This window comes from Podarcis cretensis (assembly GCF_951804945.1).
Source record: "Podarcis cretensis genome assembly, chromosome: 6".
In the NCBI taxonomy this organism is placed as follows: domain Eukaryota; kingdom Metazoa; phylum Chordata; class Lepidosauria; order Squamata; family Lacertidae; genus Podarcis; species Podarcis cretensis.
In genome coordinates this window covers 49,709,572-49,732,012 of record NC_137175.1, presented here as the reverse complement: position 1 = coordinate 49,732,012, position 22,441 = coordinate 49,709,572, and the positions used below count along the sequence as shown (strand labels likewise).

Genomic DNA, 22,441 nt, shown 5'->3' with positions numbered 1-22,441 from the left:
TTTTAGAAAAAAGCACTGCTTATTTATATATTAAATTTGTATATCTGAATCATGGGTGATCCTTCTTGACAGTACATTGAAGATGATGAAGACTTGTATACTGTACAATAGCAGCTAATAGGAGCTGAGATATATTAGGCATTTCTAATGGGACCAGGCTGATGTTTGTGACTGAACTTGGGATTGTTTGATTTCTAAACTAATGCTGCAGCAATTGTTTACCTTTGGATTTTTTTTTACAGACTTGATAAGCAATTGCCAGTTGCAATTGTATGTTTATATATGGATATTAAATTTAAAACAATCAGGCTAGATGTGTATGCATTATCGTTGCAATCATTTGTGTATGCTGTACAAATAACATGCCCCCTTCTTTCAAACAGCAATGCTGCTCCAAACTAGTTTGTAAAAATGAATGTGGGAATTTGAGCAGGGAAACCTGGGCTGAAGACCCAGCTCAGCTGTGAATGCAGCTGAATGGACTGTGACATGGTCATAATCTAACCTAAGTTCCCACATGGAAATGAAGCTGACCCAATAGAATCAATATCAGAACGCATTTCTTGTCAATGTGCCAATGAGACTCTTTTTGTTCTCATTATTCAGTCATCGTTTCCCCTTGACGCTCCTGGCACCACAGGAGCGAAATTAGCCGAGGTAGGGAAGATCTCTAAATTTCTCTGGAAAGCAACAGGAGACAGAAGATGCAGTAGAACACAGCATTATGTGAACCATTTTGCAGGGAAGCTGATAACATACATGATGCCTATTTATGCCGCAAGTAAAGGAATTTGGCATCTACAACAGCATCTGTAAAATCCTTCAGAATCCTTAAAATTTCTTACCTAAAAAGAAAAAGAAAAAGCAAGTTTCTAGTCCTCATAATACCGATCGACTTAAGAGTAGTTATGGATCTGCTGGTGAGCCAGAAACCAGAGGTAAAATTGGTTGAGGATTTCACTTATTTTTACAAACTTTCTTGCCCCTCTCTTGTTACTTTTCAGTTGCTCTGAATCGGTTTCTCCTCTTTCCCAATTCTATATTCAGCAAGAGAGGGAAAGAAATAAAACAGATTTAAACCTATTTTAACAAAGCAACAATATTTATCCACTTCAGTATTTGTAGGCGTTTTCTCGGTTTCATTTTGTGTGTGTGGAAAAATCAGTGCAGTGTAGTACAGAATGTAAAGACGTTGGTTCAGATCTCCTCACTCAGCCTTGATGACCCTTGCCTTGTCTTTCCTTCTCTCCCACCACTCTATGCCACCGAGTTATTGTAAGGAAAAGAAAGGATAGCCTTTCCTCCACGTATAGGGCCAGTGCCGAGGAAGAGTAGGACAGAAATCTGTAAATGGCTATCTCTTGTTTATTCACCTCTCAGATGAAGTTCTGGTGGCTTTTGAAAATCTCTGGATCTGACTACTAAAATCATTCCAACATAGTTATCAGTGGAAAAAGAAATTGTGCTTTCAGCTGAGTACAGACAGTTATTTATCTAGAAGAACAGGACCTATTCTTCTTTACCACTATTGCAGTACTAGCCCTAGTCCAGCATTGAAAACTCATGGAAGAGCTGCAGGATGCACCAGTCAGGGAACTAGACAATGAATTTACTGTCCCCCTTGGAACAAGAACATTCCTAGGAAACTCTTTACTCCACACAGAAGCAACTAAGCCCAGTGCCACCTAGTGGCTACCCTTTATAATGACACTATTCACATGACAACCATACAAATCTAAAGGGTGCATGGGAAATGCCTCTCTGCAAGTCAAAAAGACACCTGAAGTGGTTAAAGTAGACTGCTGCAATCAATTTCTAGTGTAGTCAGTTTCACATCTAAGAAAAATCTGTATTTTTTCTTCTTTCCAATGAGGATACTCAACTCCCATTCAAAAACAAACCCTTCAATCTTTAAATTTCCCAAATGCTCTGGACATGGAAAAAGAAAGGATGTGTTATTTATCATGGATTCTACTCACTAAGCATCCCTATCAGTCACACATCTATCTACTGCATCTATCTAATACTAACATTTTTGCGGGTTGCTGACCTCTCTGTAAGCCAGCTTGGAGTAAGCGCACTACTACTCAGCAACCTACTAAACTAGTTTGAGCAGGGACTATGATGGGACACAGATTAATGGGTGGCATCCAAATAAATTGTGTCACAGAACTTCCTCTCTCCTTCCACAGATTTGCTTGGTGGGTCCTCTAAACCAGGGGTCAGCAAACTTTTTCAGCAGGGGGCTGGTCTACTGTCCCTCAGACCTTGTGAAAGGCCGGGCTATATTTGGAAGAAAAAAGAAAAAGAATGAATTCCTATGCCCCACAAATAACCCAGAGATGCATTTTTAAAAGCAGGACACATTCTACGCATGTAAAAACATGCTGATTCCCAGACTGTCCGCGGGCTGGATTTAGGAGGTGATTGGGCCGCATCAGGCCCCCAGGCCTTAGTTTGCCCACCCATGTTCTAAACCAGCAGTTCTCAACCTGTGCGTCCCCAGATGTTATTGGACTACAACTCCCATCATCCCTGAGCTCTGGCCTTGCTAGCTAGGGGTGATGGAAGTTGTAGTTCAACATCTGGAGACCCACAGGTTGAGAAAGGCTGCAAACCCTCTGGAGTAGATTAGGGGATGGTGTAGCAGGCATGTGGTGGAAGATGAGGGAGGGGGAGTTCTGTTGCACACGCATAATGACTTAGCTGGATTCAACCAAATATATACCACAAGCAATTGCATGCCTACAATATCACTTGTGGGTCTTTATTACCTATTGTCAGCACAGAGTCTTAGAAAAGGCAGAAATCATCTGTCAAAGAGATATGAAATGTTGGGATGTGCATTTGTTCTCTTACATTAATATCACAACCTTTCTTCTGTTATGGAACCCAAGGCAGTAAATGCATGGCGCCTTCCAGGCAATGCCCAGACCTACACCTTCAGACCATGTCATATGTTGGTGTAATGTATACAGTGCCACCTGCGGTTGGTGCAGAAGAAATGAGGGCTCCCAAAAACCTTTCATGCAGCTGATAGCCAGCATAGCAATAAATAATCAACGAGATAACAGTATTTTATGAACTGGGCTGCAAAAGAGATCGAAGTAGAAACAGAAGGCAAGGACAAAGAAAACCAGCCCAAAGTCAGCTCTCCCTCAGAGCAAACTCTCTCGACACTTTATTAGAACCATACTAACGATCATCAGGAAAGGAGAAAAACATGCAACATACCGCCACTAGAAGAGGAAATGATTGAGAGAACTGGGAGACCATGCCCAGGGCTGCTGGTCTCTACTCCACATGGTGGCATTTTCAGGACAGGACAGAGTATATTTTTGGCATTCCCTTAATTGAGCATCACTAACCACACCACTTCTCACACTGAGCTCTTGTACAGATTCCACACCTGCTCTTTTCTCACCCCTACTCAAAACAAATGTGTGTGGGAATCATAGGCCACAAAATGCAAAGCTAGTACAAGCCGAGACTGACCCTTCCCCTTCTTCCAATCACAAGTTCTGCTGGTCCCCAGTCATCTGCTTGAAGTCTGTTTTGTGGGGGCTCCATCACAGAGGAGGGATGTGTCATGTCTAATACGCAGCTAGGAGTCTGAGAGAGTTAGTCATACAGGATAACTGTGGTTTCAGTGCATCGGGTGTATCCAAAAAAAGTAGAAAACCCACAAGGGTGTGAAATATCCTGCACCTGCTGTCTGTTCAGCTGCTCCCAACAGCCCTCTCCTGTGCTATGCCAGATGTAGTGCTACGAGGCTACCCTATATATTATCTCTCTTATACATAGATTTATAGATAAATACAGAGAGAAACAAACTCACAGGAACCTGGGCCATGTGGAAAGTGATTTGCATGATCAATGGTATACAATTACCATTTCTTTTCCTGGAACTATTACTGAGGCCTTTATTCCTGCTTCTAGTATCCGTCTACATAGAATATTTCCCATGTCTGAAGCAGCATTCTTTAGGCCTTGCCCACGGCTTAGACACAAAGGTCAGGTCTTCAGCTGGTTTGCACCACACAATGTCAATTTATACTGGCTGAGGACCTTGGACAAATCTTTAAGAAATTAGAAAATATCCCTATAAGACACAAATGTGATACAAGATACACGTATCCCAACTTGGGGAGATATGGAGGGTTGATCTGTTTGTACACTCAAGGGCTACAGTGACTGATTCTAGGACTTGCTGTAATGGTCAGTTATGGAAAACACTACCATGCCAGACGCTGAATCCTAAGCCTACTATTATGGAGTAGTAGCTTGTGGCCAGAAACATGGTGTGAATGGTGATGTTCGGTGAGTGGTTTTTAAAAAAGAATCACTGGGAAAAGTCCTCCTAAAAGACAGTTGGACTGAAAACTGGAGAAAAACCGCCCTCCTACTAGCTAGTCAGCTTTCTTTTTGTATTGTACCAGCCCTTATGTTGCAAGAAAATCTGGACACTGCAACACAAGGGATGATTGTATGCTTCAGTCTTTGTGGCTTGACTGCAGACATGCCAGAGGATTCCATAAAGGCTGCTATTCTGTAATGCTGGGGCAATGGCAATAATTAAACTAGGGAAGAAGAAAATTACAAAATGTACAAAGAGGGTCTTCTTAGCGTAGAGGTCCCACACCTCATGAAGCACCATTTTCCTTCTGCAGGAGAGAATTCCTCTCTCTCAGCACAAGGAGGACAAAGAGAATAAGGAAATAAGAGAAAGTCAAAGACCTAACAAGGTCTGATATGAAAGATTTAATCAGCATAGAAGAACTCACCCTGCAACCTGCTGCACCCCAACTTCCCAAAAAACTAGTTTTCCCCATCCAATATTAGACACATGGAAGCACAGGGATTTAAAGATTTGGGGTGCTTCTTTTCTATTTACTCATATAAGTTTTAGAAAATAGGCAACTAGTAGAGTTTGGAGTAAATGGCAGGCCAGGCTCCAGTCCCTTGTTTATGTCACCGGCATGATCAAGAGAGGGAAGAAAATATGACAGCTCTCTTCACCTGAAAGTATCCGCTTCATATACGCAATAACAAAGTTTCTATGATTTAAAAATGTCAGATTTAATACTGTCCTAAACTGGTGGTCCCATCATTTGCTAGAGGGACATCCAGGGATACTGGAACCTTCCTTAAAGATTCTCATCTTCACTTGGAGGCCTGGGATGCCTCAAGCCTCCATCAGAAATCTACAAGCAGCTGCCTACTGCCAGACTGGAGTTAAAACGGGCATTGGCCCGAGATAGTGGCATACATTAATTCACTGACAAACAATCCACACCACAAACTTGACAGCTCATCTGTTCCTGTTACCAGAGTGTTCAGAGGCCAGAACTAAGGTCATTAACCACACTATTCTCAACAAAACAACAAGTTGTACAGAATTCCACCCTTCCCCTGCATCTTTGTCAACCAGAAACGAATGCCCCAAGCCTCTTGGGCCCAAGTTTTATATCAAACTATCCTAGAAGCTGAGAAAAATTCCTCTAGGTTTTCATATTTAAAAGTTTGCATTTTAAAAATAGAACAGGACCTCAGAAGACACTGAAACAGGTAACCAGGGTTTACATCCTCTGTGTGGGGAAGGGTTTGCCTCCACTATACACAAAAAAACACAGGGAAATGGAGACCAAAAGCTGCCGATCAGCTCATGCTGGTGGGAGTCAGCACTTGTGGCTCAATATGGACATAGTATACATCTGTGCATGACCTGAGAGGAAAAAAATAAAGGCACCAAAACTTTGCTGCTCAAGAGTGAACAACCCATCTGTGGGCAAATGGCAGCTCCAGCTTTTATCCAACTGAATTTAAGAGAAGCAGAGAGATATTTAGCACATTCATATCCCACTATGCAACAGAGAGAAACGCAACACACTCCTTCCTTCAATTGTATGAAAGTAAAAATATTCCCTTTGTATTTCTCCTTTATTTTGTTGCTAAGCCAGGTGGCATATTGCCGCTTCTGCTTCTATTATGGCTGCAGAGTCGAAGGTGTACTTACTCTCAAAGGTGCTTAGATGTCCCAGGTTCTGTAGCACTAATGCCTTGGTTATCTCTATGCTGTTATCCAAATCTACCTGCATTTCTCATTATAAAGTGGTCAAAATGGGAAGGAACAATGCCACACACCCTAGGACTGGTAGTAGCCAATGTTACAATGCACAATAATATATGTTTGTAAAAAAAATAATCTGAAGGCAGAAAAGTTTTTTTTGGTAACCATGTACAGTTTGTGTATCTAGGACCACAAGAGGACCCCCTGATTTCAGCCAGAGGAAGGCATTCCAGAATAGTCAGGAGAGAGAGATGCCAGTATGACTATTGGACAGCAGCAACAATTGGCAGAGAAGGCGTATTTCCTGCCCTGCTGTGAAATGGGATGAGCATGTACGTGAGACAAGGCACTGTTCCTGGTGGGGGAAGAGGAGGCTTCAGGAGTGAAGGAGGAGAGGTTCCTTATTGCTTATCAACAGCTCCTTGTTCAGCAGAGCTTTCCTTGTTGGTGGTCTGAGCATGCCAAGGGGTCTCTTTAAAAACAAACCAGCAGTTTCCAGCCCACAGTATAAAGTTGACAAAACCAAACAGCTGAGAAAGAAAGAAAGAGAGAAGTGCAGAGTTAATGTAGAAGCACTTGTAGCCGAGCTATCTGAGCAGACTGTATGTTGTAGAGGAGTGCAACCACTCTGGGCTGGAGCCAAATAATGAGGCAAATTGGGTTGATATGGAGCTCTTTTAACCCTTTCGGAATCAAACTGCGATAGCAATAAAATGCCCTGAGCTGGATTAGTGTGTTACAAAACCTCATGTTGCTCTGTTTTTCAGTGCCCTATATGCCTATGTTTGTCTATGTTTCTCTACTCTAGGTCCTTGGGCTTTGCAAGAAGCGAGTTTGTCTAAATGCTGACCTTGGAGCACTGAAGAGCTGTGGATGTTTTTGGTGGTTTTGTTGTTGTTAAAGCAGAACAGTGGATTTTTTAAAAGTAAGTTAGACTCCGTTTCACACACACGTCTGCTGCTCTGTTTGTGGCGGGGGGGGGGGGGGGGAGTAATCCGGAGCTCCTCAGCACTCTGCAGGAAGTATTAAGGACAGCCTCACCTTCTACCTCCTATTGGAGGACATAACATCCTAACACAAACAAGCACTGGGAAAGCTAAGCTGGCCAGTGTGAAAATGCTAATATTTTCATCAATGTACAAGCAAGAATATACACCATTTGGCCACCTTTTCATTATTTTAAGGTATGAAAGAACAAGAGACAAAATCACCTCCCACCCCCAAAAGATAACTAGATTTTGGTGTTTTAGCTGGCCTTATAAAAGCATTGCCCTAGTATGGCGTATGCAGGAAAGTGAAACCCTTTTACTTTCCCTATAAAGGCTGCTGGGCCTGCAGTTTGGTAGACTTAATCCACTCTGGAGGGGCTCCTGTGCTTTCATCTGCTTCTGCCAAAAGGGGAAAAAAGTTTATAGCCATTTTCAGATTTCCCATAAGAGTGAATGGGGAACACAGAGCTCCATTTTATACAGAGCAGCATAAAACCCGAATCACAGTTTGAAGTGGATAGAGAGACTCAAAAACAGATCCTAATTGTTTTTATAAGCAGTTACAAAGCAAATCTTAAGGCCCATGCAAAAACTTAGTATGCTCACGTGTTCTTCCTTAATGCCCTTTAATTTTCTTTTGTCTACTTCATCACTTTGATCAACAAAGAATAAAAAGTCAAATTTTTACTAGTTTTCAGTAAGTGTTTGTGAACAATGGTGACTGGTGATTCTCATCCACATTTGTGAAGGCAAGGACCAAATGAGGTCAATAGTTATTTTAGAATCAATTAATCCATTAAAAAATGGCCTTGAACAGATACCCTGTCTGTTTGTCTGCTCTTCAGGGGCTGAAATCTGTAGTTAGGTCATCACTAAGTTGCATATATTTTAGGCACTGCTGTACTCCATCACATATGCAATTTAAACCAGCAACCACTGTACTAGTACTTATTTAAGTACAGATTTGACAAGACTGTTGCCAGTGCTATAGAAAACTGTGAAATGCCCATAATTAAAAAAGAATCAGGAGCTTTATATTCAGTACATGCAGACAGGCTGTTCTTCATTGGTGTGCACATCAAGAAGGGCAAGACTTCTGAAAGATGTACTTGGGAAATAAATATACCAATTGCATTTTTTTTTTTAAAAAAGGTTAAGATCCATTAGTTAGTAGCTGTTTGTTGTGTCATTATACATTATGAACAGAATGGAAGCTGAAAACTGCACCTACATCACTATTTGTAGCTTTAAGTTACTCAAAGGGTATGAATGTATGAAGTTATGAATGTGTATGAAACTAACCGAGCTCTATTAAAATCAGTGGAGCTACACTCTATAGGTTCCAATGCAGCTGAAGCTCTGCCTCCCCCCCCCCCACAACCACACAATATTGCTCCCCAGACAACTCTTACCACAGAGATGTTGGCCAGGCCCATAGAAGGTGTGGCCCCAGCATTGCATACAGCAGTTTTGAGTTGACACACTGACATGGCAGCAATGAGACTGGAAGGCCGCGTAGCTCCTTTCACATCTGACAGACCTTTGCCCCAAGCTGAAAATGCCACTAGCCAGAAAAAGGTAAATGAGACGGTCACACAGAAGTCCTAGGGGGAGGAAAAAACAGAGAAGACCACAATGGCTCCATCTCATAGAACAGACTGCCCTCCTTATTCCACCCAAAAGATGCAAGCATTGAGGGCCCTCGATGTTGGGCCATTGCTCCGTTCCATCTCTCAGGCCCTTCACATGGTGGGTCTACATGTGCCAAAATAGCCGCATCCAATTTTTCCACAGCCACCTAAAACACTCTGAAAGGATCTGCAAGCGATATGGGGTCATCACAATTCAAGTGGCTCCATGCAACCCCTAGGGGAAGGAGTTTAATGACAGCATTAGATAGTTTTTAACTAGTCTTTGTGCCACTTAGGGGGGACGGGAATGCTGTTCCAACTAAAGAAGGCCAAAGATTCCACCCTAAAATGAGGGGTGACCAAGGAAGGTTCCTGTACATTAAATAGTTGGGTAGAAGCAGGATTACCAGAAGGCGCAGCTTGTCACGTTACAGCACTGCAGGAAAATACTTGTACAGTGGTACCTCGGGTTACAGACGCTTCAGGTTACATACGCTTCAGGTTACAGACTCCGCTAACCCAGAAATAGTACCTCAGGTTAAGAACTTTGTTTCAGGATGAGAACAGAAATCATGCTCTGGTGGTGCAGCAGCAGCAGAAGGCCCCATTAGCTAAAGTGGTGCTTCAGGTTAAGAACACTTTCAGGTTAAGAACAGACCTCTGGAACCAATTAAGCACATAACCTGAGGTACCACTGTATATCAGGCACCGTCCAGATCCACTCAGTGCATAATATGGTTGTGTGAGCTGCTCCTCTGGATTGTCCCAAGGATAAACTGAATTAGAGAGTTTAGGGAAGCAGTTTTTAGGGAGAGAAGTGTCTCTTATCCCAGGAGCGTTTTAGACACTGGTTCTCTGGGGTTTAGGTCCTGCATCAAAGAGCAGAGGACCAAAGTGAAATCTTACCGCAAAAGGAAGCTTCTTATTTTCTTTGTAGAGTGAGTGAAACCGTAGATAGACTGCCAGAGCTGCCATGGTATACAGGAAAGAAAAAACACCCAAGGTCACAAAGAACTCAGCAGGTGCTGAAAAGTCTCCCAAGAGATGCAGCGTCCTTTTAGCAGTAGATCCTTCAATACAGTCTGGCATATCAAATGGAACCTTGTACAACCTGGTCAGGATGAAAAGGAAAGAGAAAGAAACATGTTTGGTACGACTTAGCACATCTGGTACAGAGCTACCTCTGACAAACAGGGGTGAGGGTTGAGACAGATGATAGCTTTTAAGCGAGTTAAAAGTAGTTGAGATTTATTTTGCCCTACTCTTCACTTCAGGTCAAATAGATTGTGCAAGGTTTTTGAAGCAGAACAAAACCCTGCAGCACCTGTGTATCAAAGTGAGATGAATGCACACACCAAACAGCAAACAAACCCCTTTCCAAAGTTCCTGTAGCTCTCTGGGGGAAAACACCTCAAATCAACAACCACAGCCTAGCTCCAGCCTTTCCATGATAGAATCATGTCACTCTTCTCATTGGGGAATAAAACCACATCTGCATCTTTGCTTATCCTAATCAGAACACACTTATCGTAAGGCCTGATGACAGGTGGTGTCTTCTCTATATGGCTTGCCGCGATAGTACATTTCACCCTTACTCTGATGGAGCAAACCTCTTGGGTACTGATACAGCTTTCAAAAAGATACATGTGTGGTAGAGATGCTTTGAACAAGACTTGATGACTTTAACAAGTCATTTCCTAGAAAGAAAGATAAGTAGCACCTCTCTGTTTTTAATTACATACTTGAGCTTTGGGGTACACTCTGTAGGTTTCCTCTAAAAGTATTAAACCAACTTCCTACCAAAACAGATACAAGGTGGAAACATCTATGAAAGACGCCTCTTGTCTTGAAACTTACTGGGACTGTTCTGGCAGCTACCACTTTGCAGGATCAGAGTTTTTTCCACCTTCTGCTTTCCAAAGACTCAGCTTTCCAAAGCAGTGACTTTGCTGATGCACAGAATTGCAATTTTCATTTCATGGAGAAAATTGGTTGGGCTGGGACTTTGTACAAGAGTAGTACAAATATACATACCCCATCTTCAAAGAGACCGTATATATCAAGCGCATGGAGCGCATATTAGCTGTTTGGATATAATTTTTGGTCACTAAGAAGAGCTATTACAGTTCTCCATCTAGCTGCTATCGGGTGGTATAACACCAGCAGCTCTCTACATTATATAAATAGCCTCTAGCCTTTTCCCACATGTGCCATTTGAACCAGGCTGGCACTGAAGTCAGAAGTTCTGTAGCTTGAGCCCTCAGCAACAGCTTCCAACATAAAACTGTGTTTACTGACATTAAAATCAGGAGGTTTCCACGTTGCAGACAAGAACTATAAAGCCAATCTGCTTATCTGCAGCAGATCAAATGTTTTGCAAGTTATGTGAAGCTATTCTGCTTATTTTAATAAGCAAGAGCCCACAGAAATCATCTGATAATTTAGAGGGTAGAAAAAGGCAGCTATGATTCCACTGAAAAATGCAAACTTACCACGGGGCTTAAACAGAGAAAAAATAATGTTTCCAAGTCTGTCTAATCACTATCTTTTTATGTTTAACATACCTCTTAGAAAAGACATTGTTAAGCTCACAGGTTGTAGTTTAAGAAGGATCTAAGGACTTGTCCAGATAGTAATTTAACCATCAACACCTAAGTATATAGGGCTCCCTGCAATGGAGGCATGGTCATGACAGAACAGGTGTGAATCCAACCCCCCCCCCCATCCAAAAGGTAGCAGGGTTCTGTGATATACTAAAACACAAATAATAATCTAGAAGTCAAGCAGCAAGAAGAGCTCAGAGAATGAGAGCAAAAGCCTCCTTCATCTAAAGTGCTTCTCAACTCATACACAACACAATTCATTATTCCAAGAGACTATTCACCAGATACTTCGTTCTGTGTTTTCTCTGTTAGAACCACTACCACTCCTCCCCATTTGTTCTTCTTGTCAAAGGCATCTCAATAGACTTCACAGACTTGCCTCTATTTATAGCTATCAGATGTTGGCAGGGAAGCAAAGTTGCAGAGATAGAACCATGCTCATATCCTACATACACTGAGTGTAAGATTGATTTCATTCTAACTTTGGCCATGTCTGTACTCATCTGACAAGTCTTGTGGTAGATCCCTAACATACAAATCATTTAGTATTGCTAGCTTCTTACTTTCCAAGAAAGGTAATCTCCTGATTTGGCATGGCAAAAGGACCTATGAATGTCCCCCACAATCTCATCCAGTCTCTTGTTTTTTGCAGTGGCATTGAACCCCAACACCACGTCGACTAGGACTTAGCAGAACATAGACAGTGGAAGGAAAAGAGGAGAGCAAGCAGCAAAAAGGAAGGGAGGGGTTATTGGTTTGTGTACATTACTGTCTTGTCTTTATTATGCCTTTTGTGCTTTTATCCTGTATTTTCATGCTGCGAACCGCCCTCAGATCTACAACTGAAGGGCAGTATACAAATTTAATAAATAAAATAATTTTAAAAACATATTTCACATGCTTATACAGTGGTGCCCCGCAAGACGAACGCCTCGCAAGACGGAAAACCCGCTAGACGAAAGGGTTTTCCGTTTTGGAGGCGCTTCGCAAAACGAATTTCCCTATGGGCTTGCTTCGCAAGACGAAAATGTCTTGCGAGTTCCTGCGGGTTTTTTCCCCCTTTTCCCCCCCTTTTCCTAAGCCCTAAGCCGCTTATCAGCTGATCCGCTAAAAGCCGCTAAACCGCTAATAGCGCTAATCCGCTAAGCCGTCAATGGGCTTGCTGCGCAAGACGAAAAAACCGCTATACGAAGAGCCTCACGGAACGGATTAATTTCGTCTTGCGAGGCACCACTGTATGTCTCTCAACAGATGACAGATGCATCAAGTCAGTTGCAGCTTTTAAGTTTGCTTTGAAGGGCATAACCCTCCTTCCCAAAACAAATCACAGGGCACTGAGAATTTACAAGTACAGTACTGTCCATTCAGCTTTCCCTATGCACAATTAGGTCCTCCAGCAGTGATTTTGAAGGGGTGTGTGTGTGTAAATGACAGTCAGTGTGGGGGTTTTGCTTTGGATTAGTTCAGAAGACAAATTCCTGCTAGACTCTGATCTGCTATTCCTCTGTCCAGCAGTTATTAGCACAGAGATTTTATTGTGTCAGGTGCACCCATTCATTTAACATTTATTAAACTCTCCAATGGTAATGCCCTTAGAAAGCTCCTTCCTTATCATTTCAGCCCTGAGCAATCAACCCAGTATCAGTGGAAATACAATATAATGCATTTAATAATAATAATAATAATAATTTATTATTTATACCCCGCCCATCTGGCTGAGTTTCCCCAGCCACTCTGGGCGGCTCCCAATCAGTGTTAAAAACAGTACAGCATTAAACCCACACACACAAAAAAAGGAAGAAGGGGGAACTCAAAACACAGTTGAAACAACACTGGCTAGAGCTCCACCTGAAACAGAAGTCCAAGGCCAATGTAATCCTCCAAGAAGTGTTGGTGTGTTGGGAAGAAAGCATCCTCATCTCCTCCTTGGTGGCATTGCAGCAACAAAATTGACTGCAACCAGGGAGTCTCAGGAACCTGTCCATTTTAAATAGCTATGCTTGGACAAGCGGGAAAAGGTGATACTTTCCTTAAAGGGCACCTAACGAGGAAAACAGGGGAGCTGGTTGCACTGTGGTTTAAACCATCAAGCCTCTTGAGCTTGCCAGTCATAAGGTTGGCAGTTCAAATCCGCACGATGGGGTGAGCTTCCATTGCTTTGTCCAAGCTCTTGCCAACCTAGCAGTTTGAAAGCATACCAGCACAAGCAGATGGAGAGGTACTACTGTGGTGGGAAGGTAAATGCCGTTTTTGTGTGCTCTGGCACTCATCAGTGTGTTCTGTGCACCAGAAGCGGTTTAGTCATGCTGGCCACATGACCTGGAAAAGCTGTCTGTGGACAAACGCCAGCTCCCTCAGCCTGAAAAGCGGAGATGAGTGCTGCACCCCATAGTTGAATTCAACTGGAGTTAACCATCCAGGGATCCTTTACCTTTACCTTTTTACCTGAGGGGAAATGCCTGGGACAGATGGACTCCTCTGATATGTTCTGGTGTCTTGGGGAAATGGGGCTGCCCACATTCAAAACACAACAAGGAATTAGGGGAAATTAGGATATGCCCAACAGGGAATTATGTTAAATATTAAACTAATCACCCAATTCTACAAACTCACTGCTTAGAAGCAAAAACATCCCAATTAGTAGTGTTCACTCATGAGGTTCTTTGCAGATCACCAAAAATGGCACATTAACACATTTTCTAACTTATCTTGCAATGTGACAAGAATTTCTCTTCACTGCTAACATGGCTGACAACTGATTTTGTCAAAAGCCTATGTCCAAAAAGGGAACATAAAATAGGTAAGCGTATGGCAGTCTCTTACAAGTGGATAGAAGCTGAGCCCTATGTATCTAAGGGTGCCTTCTCCCTTACATTCCCATTAACAGAACTATGTTCTACAGTATCTTCTTGATGGCAATATCTGTTTACCTTATGATGCTCACATAGATGAACATGTCAGAAAAACTAACAGTGTCTTTCTCTGGTTCTCTTAAACAGTATATTTAAAAACAAAAAAAGTCATATTTGAACTTGCAAGGAACAGGTCTGATGCATTCTGTAACTACTTTCTTTTGTTAGCTTCCAAACAATGGGTGAGTTATAGTCCATATTAAAGCAAATATATATTCTATTTCATTGCTGATGCTTTTACTGTATTTGTTATTTGCTGTTACTAAATGTGTTGCTTTAATTAATCTGCATTTTAGTGTTTGTAAGAGTGGTGTGTAAATGCTTTGATTGGTTAAATAAATATGTTACTTCGCATTAGCAGAACGATTCTTCTGTGAGCACATTCCTACAACATTGGGGGTTGCTTAATTTAGGAAAAAGGTCGGGGAGCAGGACACACAATAGAGATGTATAAAATTAAGCACGGTGTAGAAAAAGCCGAGAGAGAGAGAGAGATTTCTCTCCCTCTCTCAGAATACCAGAACCCAAGAGTGGCTTGCCTGGTGGGGCAGAGGCAGAGCAATGCTGCTATGTAATGGCAGGGGTGAAATGGCAGCAAGGTCATGGCTTGTGGACAAACCAGAAGAAGCAATTCAGGGCTCCTCCTGGTATGTCCTCACAACCCCAACCTCACCATCTCATTCCTACCGGTAAGTGGCAGTGACGCCACTGCCAGCAGGCTTCTGCAATGAAGAAGATCTAGAACAAACAAAGATCTAGTGGGAGATCTAGTACAAAGTAGCCCTTCCAATTCTGAGTCACCAACTTAGATAGCTTTGAAAGAGGGTTAGGCAAATGCATGGAGGATAAGGCTAGCAGTTGCTTCTAGTAGCAATGGCTATATGCTACTTCCAATATCAGAGGCAATATGCTTCTAATTACCAGGTAATGGGGGTTATGAGTAGACAAGGGCAATTATGTGTGTGTCCTGCTTGGGGACTGAGTGAACAGAATTGCCCCATGAGATGGTCTTTTGGTTTGATCTAGCAGAGTTCCCCTTACATTGGAAGGACCCGAAGAACCATAAAACTAGTTGCATACACCCCAAGGGGGACTTTGTGTCTGTGTTTCCATATCGGTGCCCCTGTATGTTGCAGAGCAATCCAGTTCTAAAATCAAAGCAATTTACAAAATTGGTTTGAGGTGTTGCGTTGGGGGCGGTTGTTCAAGGTAAATTAGGGGGAAATCCTATTAAGCCCTTGGCATGCCTAACCCCAATAAACCACACAATTCTCTCTACCCCCCCCCAAATATGTTTTGAATCATTTCCTAAAAACCCAGAATTTTAGTGTTGGGATACTCTGGAGGTTATCCAATACAAGCAGAAATTTTGTAACTAAGTTTCATTTCTTCAGGAAGCTTTTCCAAACACAGGCAATAGGAGGTGCTAGAAACAGAATCATAAGCACCATGATGTATTTAGCTACAATGTCCAGCTCGACATAGTATCTCCTAAATTAACAATCAGTAAGACCCCCATTTACCTGAAAGGATATCCAAACTGCACAGTGATAGCAGTTGTCTCTTTAGGACTCTCATTGCATTTCACAGTAGCCCCTGTTTCTGCACTGAAAGAACCACAGGCTCCAAAGGCAAATATGGCAAAGAGCTGGAGGAAAAAGCAAAAGAGTTTAGAACTAAATGTGTCCTAGTTGGTAGCAAACAGTGGCACAGGCTCTGGCATCATGCAGGACAACAGATCTGGCATCAACTGCTATGAACTATCCAAGACCTAAAAAAATCACAATCATCCAGGCTTGTCTTGCAAAACATTAAGATCAGCTCACATGCAAGCCACAATGATAAATGCCACAGTCCATGTGCAATCCATGTGCAAAGCTAGCCAATTAATGGGGGGGGGGAGAAGCAGACAACATATTACTTTTCATTGAACTATTCATCTTTAATATAATACAACCCAAGATAGTTAAATATGGTTTTTTCGTTTAAAAAATACACTTCTCATCTGGGTGTGTTATCAGTAACCTCCACAGTACTAAGTACCTCTCCACTACAATGACAGTAACAAATAAATGTCAAGCTGGATTATGCAGAAAACCAGGTTGTGCTAAGGTTCTTAGGTAGAACTTACTGGTTTAAAGAAAATGAATCTTGGGAGTTTATTACTTTCTACAATTATCTGGTACAACAACTGAAAGAGGTCAATTTTTATAAAAATTAAAAGTAATTTGGTCCAAGTTCACCACCAAACTATATACCAAAGAACAGTTGTTCTCTACATGTTAATAGTTTTTTATTATCAGTACCATTAACCCAGAGTTAAATACAATCAGCTCAAAAGCAAATGCCAATGCATTACAAAGCAGAAGTCTGAAACTTAAAATCTCTCTAAGGGTTATTCCAGTTTAGCATATCATGCCAACCAAGAATATACATGCACCGAGATCAGTATTTTGTTTTGCTATTAGGCCCAAGTATGTCTACATACCGACACAGGCCCATACAAAACTAGATTAGGCCTTTTAAGATGCTTCAGCATTACAACAACAGCAAAAAGAGTCAGCACTTGCCCCTGTTTTGGTGTATCGGTGCTGCATTATGACACCTAGGTGGTACCAGTGGACAACAGGCCCAGCAACAGCTCAGTTGATAGGATCAAAGCTGCTAAAATCATTGCATATAGCATTCTTGAGAATTAAATGCTCAAACATGAAAGGCACTTGCAGGCAAGGGATATAGCTTTAGCGCTCGTCACTCGTTGCACCACTACAGCTGAAGAACTTCAAAACTCGGCCGTCCAAATACAAGTGCAGGGAAAATGAAACCTATGTGAAATCTGCAAACAAATGAGGTGGGGGCCAGAGCTGCAGCTGTTCATATTTCGGACTATGATGGGAGCATAAATAAAAAATAAAAATAAATTAATAAGGCATTATTATTCCACAAGGGAGCAACTATTTTCCATGACCTCTGTTTCTACACTTGTTCCTGCCTTCTGAAAAGCCAAGAGGCCTGGTCTAGTGAGTTTGGGCCAGAGACACTTACAGGAAGTGATCACTATGCCATCCTACATCGCTGGTAGAAATTGAATGAAGCGTCAAGCTAAAACGTCATCGTACAGCAGGAGTAGGCAACCTAAGGCCCGCGGGCCGGATGCGGCCCAATCGCCTTCTCAATCCGGCCCGCAGATGGTCCAGGAATCAGCGTGTTTTTACATGAGTAGAATGTGTCCTTTTATTTAAAATGCATCTCAGGGTTATTTGGGGGGCCTGCCTGGTGTTTTTACATGAGTAGAATATGTACTTTTATTTAAAATGCATCTCGGGGTTATTTGTGGGGCATAGGAATTTGTTCATTATTATTTTTTCAAAATATAGTCTGGCCCACTACATGGTCTGAGGGACGGCGGACCGACCCACAGCTGAAAAAGGTTGCTGACCCCTGTCCTACAGTCTGTTTACTAGCCAGTCACATCAACCGACTCCTCCCTCCAGAACTATATAATCCTATCTAAGATGTACATTCATTCAGCAGTTCATGACAGCACTACAATACTCATCGAAGTACTGTTTCCATTATTTCCAGGGGTGGAGGGGGAGCTAAGACCAAGCTGCAAGCATAATTGACTTAACAAAGTAAGCAGCAACAGTCCAAATGCTGAACTGGTGTAGATTTGAACTACACCCAATTTGGGCCAAATATGTGGAAAAAGTGTAGAAAGAAATAAGGGACTGAACTGAAAACAAAGGCATTAAGGGATATGGGCCCTGTTTCTACTGAGATCCTGCCCTTTGTTTTCCAGGTCTATAAATTGGCAGGACACATAAGAAAAAGATTTTATATAGGATGGATAATGCTGCAATAGAGCAAAACACCATCTTCACCATACCATCACCACAACAGATGGCCTGATCAAGCCATGCACAAATGCTTCCACACTCATTGGGGGTGGGGGAGGACATGCAAAAAGAGATCCTAACACAGCACAGGAGAACTACTTATTTAATTATACCATGCTCCTTCAGGAACTATTTGTATTATTATCCAAGCCGCATAATTGGATGCTACTAAGGCTATTTATTCCATTCAAAGAATCCAAAACCCATTTTAAGATCTCAAGTCTAGTGCTTCCCTTACTCTTTTTTTTAAGGGGGGGGGAGCCATCAATGGATGCCTCTCTCTTTTTAAGTCACATACGTTTTTGGCCTATGCCCCAAAATGAAAACCTCTTAAGACTGATTTATACCACCATTCCCCCCCCCCCCCACAAAGAGGCAGGTAGGCGATAGAGACTTAGTGAGCTATAGAGTTGGCCAGACAACATAATGGAATGTGAAATGTAATCTGTTGCTTATAGGGAGAAGAGCCATATTCACAAAAATCGAGGTGCACACAGAAATAACCAAGTAGGCAAATACTGCACATCGGAGAAGGCATGAACACTAATACTGCTTCACAGAAAGCAAGTCATTGTGTTGTCATTAGTCTTTGATGCTGCATTGTTCCCATGATCCACTGCTTTAATCGGCCAATTTTTTCATGAGGTCCCCACTGATGCAGGTATGGGAAGCTACCAGGTATCACTGGACACCAGCTCCCATCAGTCCCAACCCACTCGGCCAGTTGTCAGAGATGATGGGAGTTGTAGTCCAGTGACACCTGGGGACAGTCTGGAGAAACAGGAAATGCTGCCTTGCCCTGCCTGCCCTTGGCACTGCCATACCTGCTGGAACTGGTGTTGCTTCTCTGCCTGCCCTCCCACTGGTGTAGAAGCGGTGCCAGCACTGGCACCAATTTTGGGTGAGATCTCACCAAAATTGCACAAGATCTTGCACTCTCTGTAAGATCTCTTTCAATTTCAGCCAATACCAGCATCACATCTGGTGCCTTGGTGGCTCCTGCCAGCTGAGGCAGGTGCCTCAGTCTGCCTAATAGCAGAGCCTGCTCTGTCTGGAGGGCAACATATCTCCCATCCCTGTCCTATAGCAACACCTGTAGAGTCAGAACTGTGCTGGTTGGAGCTGATGGGACTTGAAGTCCAAAGCAGATGGAGGACACCAGATTGGAAAAGGTTCTCTTATGCTCTTCAGTATTTATGATGTGTCCACACTGACCTTCAACCTATCCAAGACTGCACTTTCTTACAAAATGGATGCCAGCTCAGTTCTGTTTTGTTAATATCAACCCTCTGCCTTTGATTTAAGTATTGTCAGCCGTTGAGTGGGGACATGGGTGGTGCTGTAGGTTAAACCACAGAGCCTAGGACTTGCCGGTCAGAAGGTTGGCGGTTTGAATCCCTGCGACGGGGTGAGCTCCCATTGCTCGGTCCCTGCTCCTGCCAACCTAGCAGTTCGAAAGCACGTCAAAGTGCAAGTAGGTAAATAGGTACCACTTCAGCGGGAAGGTAAACAGCGTTTCCGTGCGCTGCTCTGGTTTGCCAGAAGCGGCTTAGTCATGCTGACCACATGACCCGGAAGCTGTACGCCGGCTCCCTCGGCCAATAAAGCGAGATGAGCGCCGCAACCTCAGAGTCAGTCATACCATCTCCTTTTGGCCAAAAGGGGGTGGGGGTGGGATCCACTTGAAAGACCTGTCATGTTGTGCCAACATGTGCATTTAGTGAAAGTAAATGCAGGTTCCATGTGTTACAACTGTATTGTGGAGCTACTTAGGAAAAAGTACATATCTTAGAGGTTTTCTTTAGGTACATATCTTTAGAGGTTTTCTGTAGGTGAGAACACGGGCTCTTCCCTTTTCAATAAGACATTTAGCTCTAAATAAGGCTCATTCATTTCTCATTCTTGCAGGGACAGAAATTTGGGCATTTTCCTGGCCACCCATTAATCCTAGGGAAATACCCCGAGCCCCTCCAACCCTTGGGCTCCAAACTGGGTACTAAAAAAGACCAGGGCTTTTAAGCTCCCCTTGGGAAGCCTGAGAAGAGAGCGAATCCGTGAGCTCAGGGACAAGTTAAGGCGCGGTATGTGCAGGATCAGAACTCCAGAAAGGTTAAACCCGCCCGAGTGAAATGTGAGCGCTGCTAACGCCAGCTCCCATGCATACCCCAGTCCACGAATCCAGACTCCTTGCACATAGAAGGGCTGCCTTAGAGGGCAGGCACTCGGGCGTCTCCCTCCCTCCCGCCCTCCCTTCCTAAGTCTGCCCCTGCACGCCGCCTCCGGCTCGCAGCCAGAAAGTCGGCTCGCAGGTGGGAGAACCGACGCACCCTTTCTTCAGCTCCCCCTGATCTCCAAGGGCCTGGTCTCTCAGCGCGTTTGCTGGACGGCAGCGTCACCTTCCTCTCACTCGCACCCCCCCCCCCAAAAAAAAAAGTTGCACGGGAGGCCGAACTTACCCACTCCAGCACCTTAATGAATCCCAGGGGCTCCTCCAAGCGGCCCCAACGCAGCCCCAAGAGCAGCTGGGCCTGGCGAGGGAAGCAAAAAAGGGGGGGAGGGGAGGAGGGAGAAACAAGGGCAGGGAGTTCAGGTCAGCCAGGAGGGAAAGCCCAAAAGAAGAGGAGGAGGGGAAGGGGCGTCGGAAAGAGGAGAGAGAACAATGCGGGGGAGGGAGAGAACGGAAGAGCGACGGGGAGAGAAAGTAGCCAAGAAAGGGCGCCCTACCACCGGGCTCTGGGACTCCTTGTCCGCCGCCGCCGCCGCCGCCCCCCTCTGGGCTCTGGGCTCCGACATTCTCGGCGAAGAGCTGCTGCTGCTGCTGCTGGTCGTCTGCACGGCAGTGGCTGCGGGGAGCGCGGCTTCCTTGCTTCTCCGCCGCGCGGACGGAGGAGTGGTCCAGGCGAGGGGAGCCGGGGCTGCAGAGGCGCCTGCTGCTGCTGCTGCTCCCTCCTCCGCGGAGCTGCGGGGAAAAAAGCCCCGTCGAAAGTCCTGTCAAACTCGCAAGTGGAGGCGCGGGTGGGGAGGGGGAGAGGGAGCGCGTCACGCGGCGGCGGGCGCACATGGAGCTTGGCGCCCCCCCCCCCGCGGGCTGTGGGCGGAGCCTCTTGCCTGGCGGCTCCGCCTTCCCCCTCGAAGGGACGGGCGGCGAAGGCGATCCGGACCTGCTCTTAAGTCTTTCTTAAGCGGCCTGGCTCGTCTCGAGGGTTGGGACGTGCCAGTGGGGCTTCTTGACTGACAGCGCAATCCTAGCCATATTTGTGCAGGTGTAAGCCCTGCATAGCGGGCTGGACTAGATGACTCTGTGGACCCTTCCTTCTCCTCCCTCTACATGCCCCTCATACCCCTCAAATCTGCTCTGGGTTTCCCCTAACCCTCTGGAGCAGATATGGGGAAGTGTGGGGACAGATGGGAGGAGGACAGAGAGGGGAAGTTTTGTTGTAAGAGCCAAAGTCCACTTGTGCAGTGACTTCATTGGATTCATCATTCAACCCCATGTTGTTTTTCTAGCAATAAGTATGTAACCCTGGAGAAGTGACTGGTGCCCCATCTAAGAGGCTTCTCAGTTGTAGGTAGTATGGTATCTTTAGTCACATAAATGTGGCAAGCTTTTGTGTTCTCTTGAACTCTTCAACATGGAAGATGTTGCACAAAGGGGGTGGTTTTCTTCGTCCCACGACCTTGTGTTACATCTTGCCCAATGAAGAGTTCTGGAAAACTCAAAAGGATGCCATGTTTTTGTGCCTTTGGGGTTAGTCCTAATAAAAGGTAAACCTAACTACGGACTTTGCAGGGTGTATTTTTTTTTATCATGGTCACCTGTGTCTTTTATCTCCCAAGGGAGGTTCAAAGTGGGACTGAATCCAGTGTCATTTCGGCGTCAATCCTTTTATTTGCCCAGGTATTTTAGGTAATATGTTCTCCAATGTTTTACTTTGCTATTGTATCTCTGCTGCTATTATTTTTTAATGATTTTTAAATATTTTTTTTAAAAGGTTACTGTTAAAGTTTTTTTGCATTTATTGCAGTTGTGCTTTTAAGGTTATTCTTAGCCACTCTGGGCAGTTTTGCACCTGAAGCGTGAAGAAGAACAGAATCTTTTACAGAAATAAAAATAAACATAATAACTTGAAGATATGTGGGTCCTGTGTGACAGATGGGAAACTAATACACATTTATAGTTGTGATTAAGCTATGAGCAGTGTGACATTAAATATGTTAATAAGATGAATGGGAATGTGCTTCACTCACACCATACTGGAGAGTGCACATCTGGATGCACATCTGCATCCTCTCTGTGTTCAGCACTGCACATCTGGTTCCTTATCCAGCATCAGAAA

At 43.8% G+C, this 22,441-nt stretch overlaps 1 protein-coding gene across 2 annotated transcripts; it reads right to left on the bottom strand.

Annotated features, from left to right (window-relative positions):
- Nucleotides 1–3,141: 3,141 nt before the first annotated feature.
- On the bottom strand, nt 3,142–21,158 carry SYPL2 (synaptophysin like 2). Of its 2 annotated transcripts, XM_079980537.1 has the most exons (6): nt 20,829–21,158; nt 20,561–20,632; nt 15,729–15,853; nt 9,597–9,801; nt 8,472–8,663; nt 3,142–6,600 (listed from the first exon to the last, which is right to left on the bottom strand). In XM_079980537.1, exons 1-6 carry the CDS (start codon nt 20,895–20,897, stop codon nt 6,472–6,474), a joined length of 792 nt encoding a protein of 263 aa, XP_079836663.1. In that variant the 5' UTR covers nt 20,898–21,158; the 3' UTR covers nt 3,142–6,471. The 2 variants fall into 2 exon arrangements, with proteins under 2 accessions (XP_079836663.1, XP_079836664.1); XM_079980538.1 differs by lacking the exon at nt 20,561–20,632.
- Nucleotides 21,159–22,441: the final 1,283 nt, after the last annotated feature.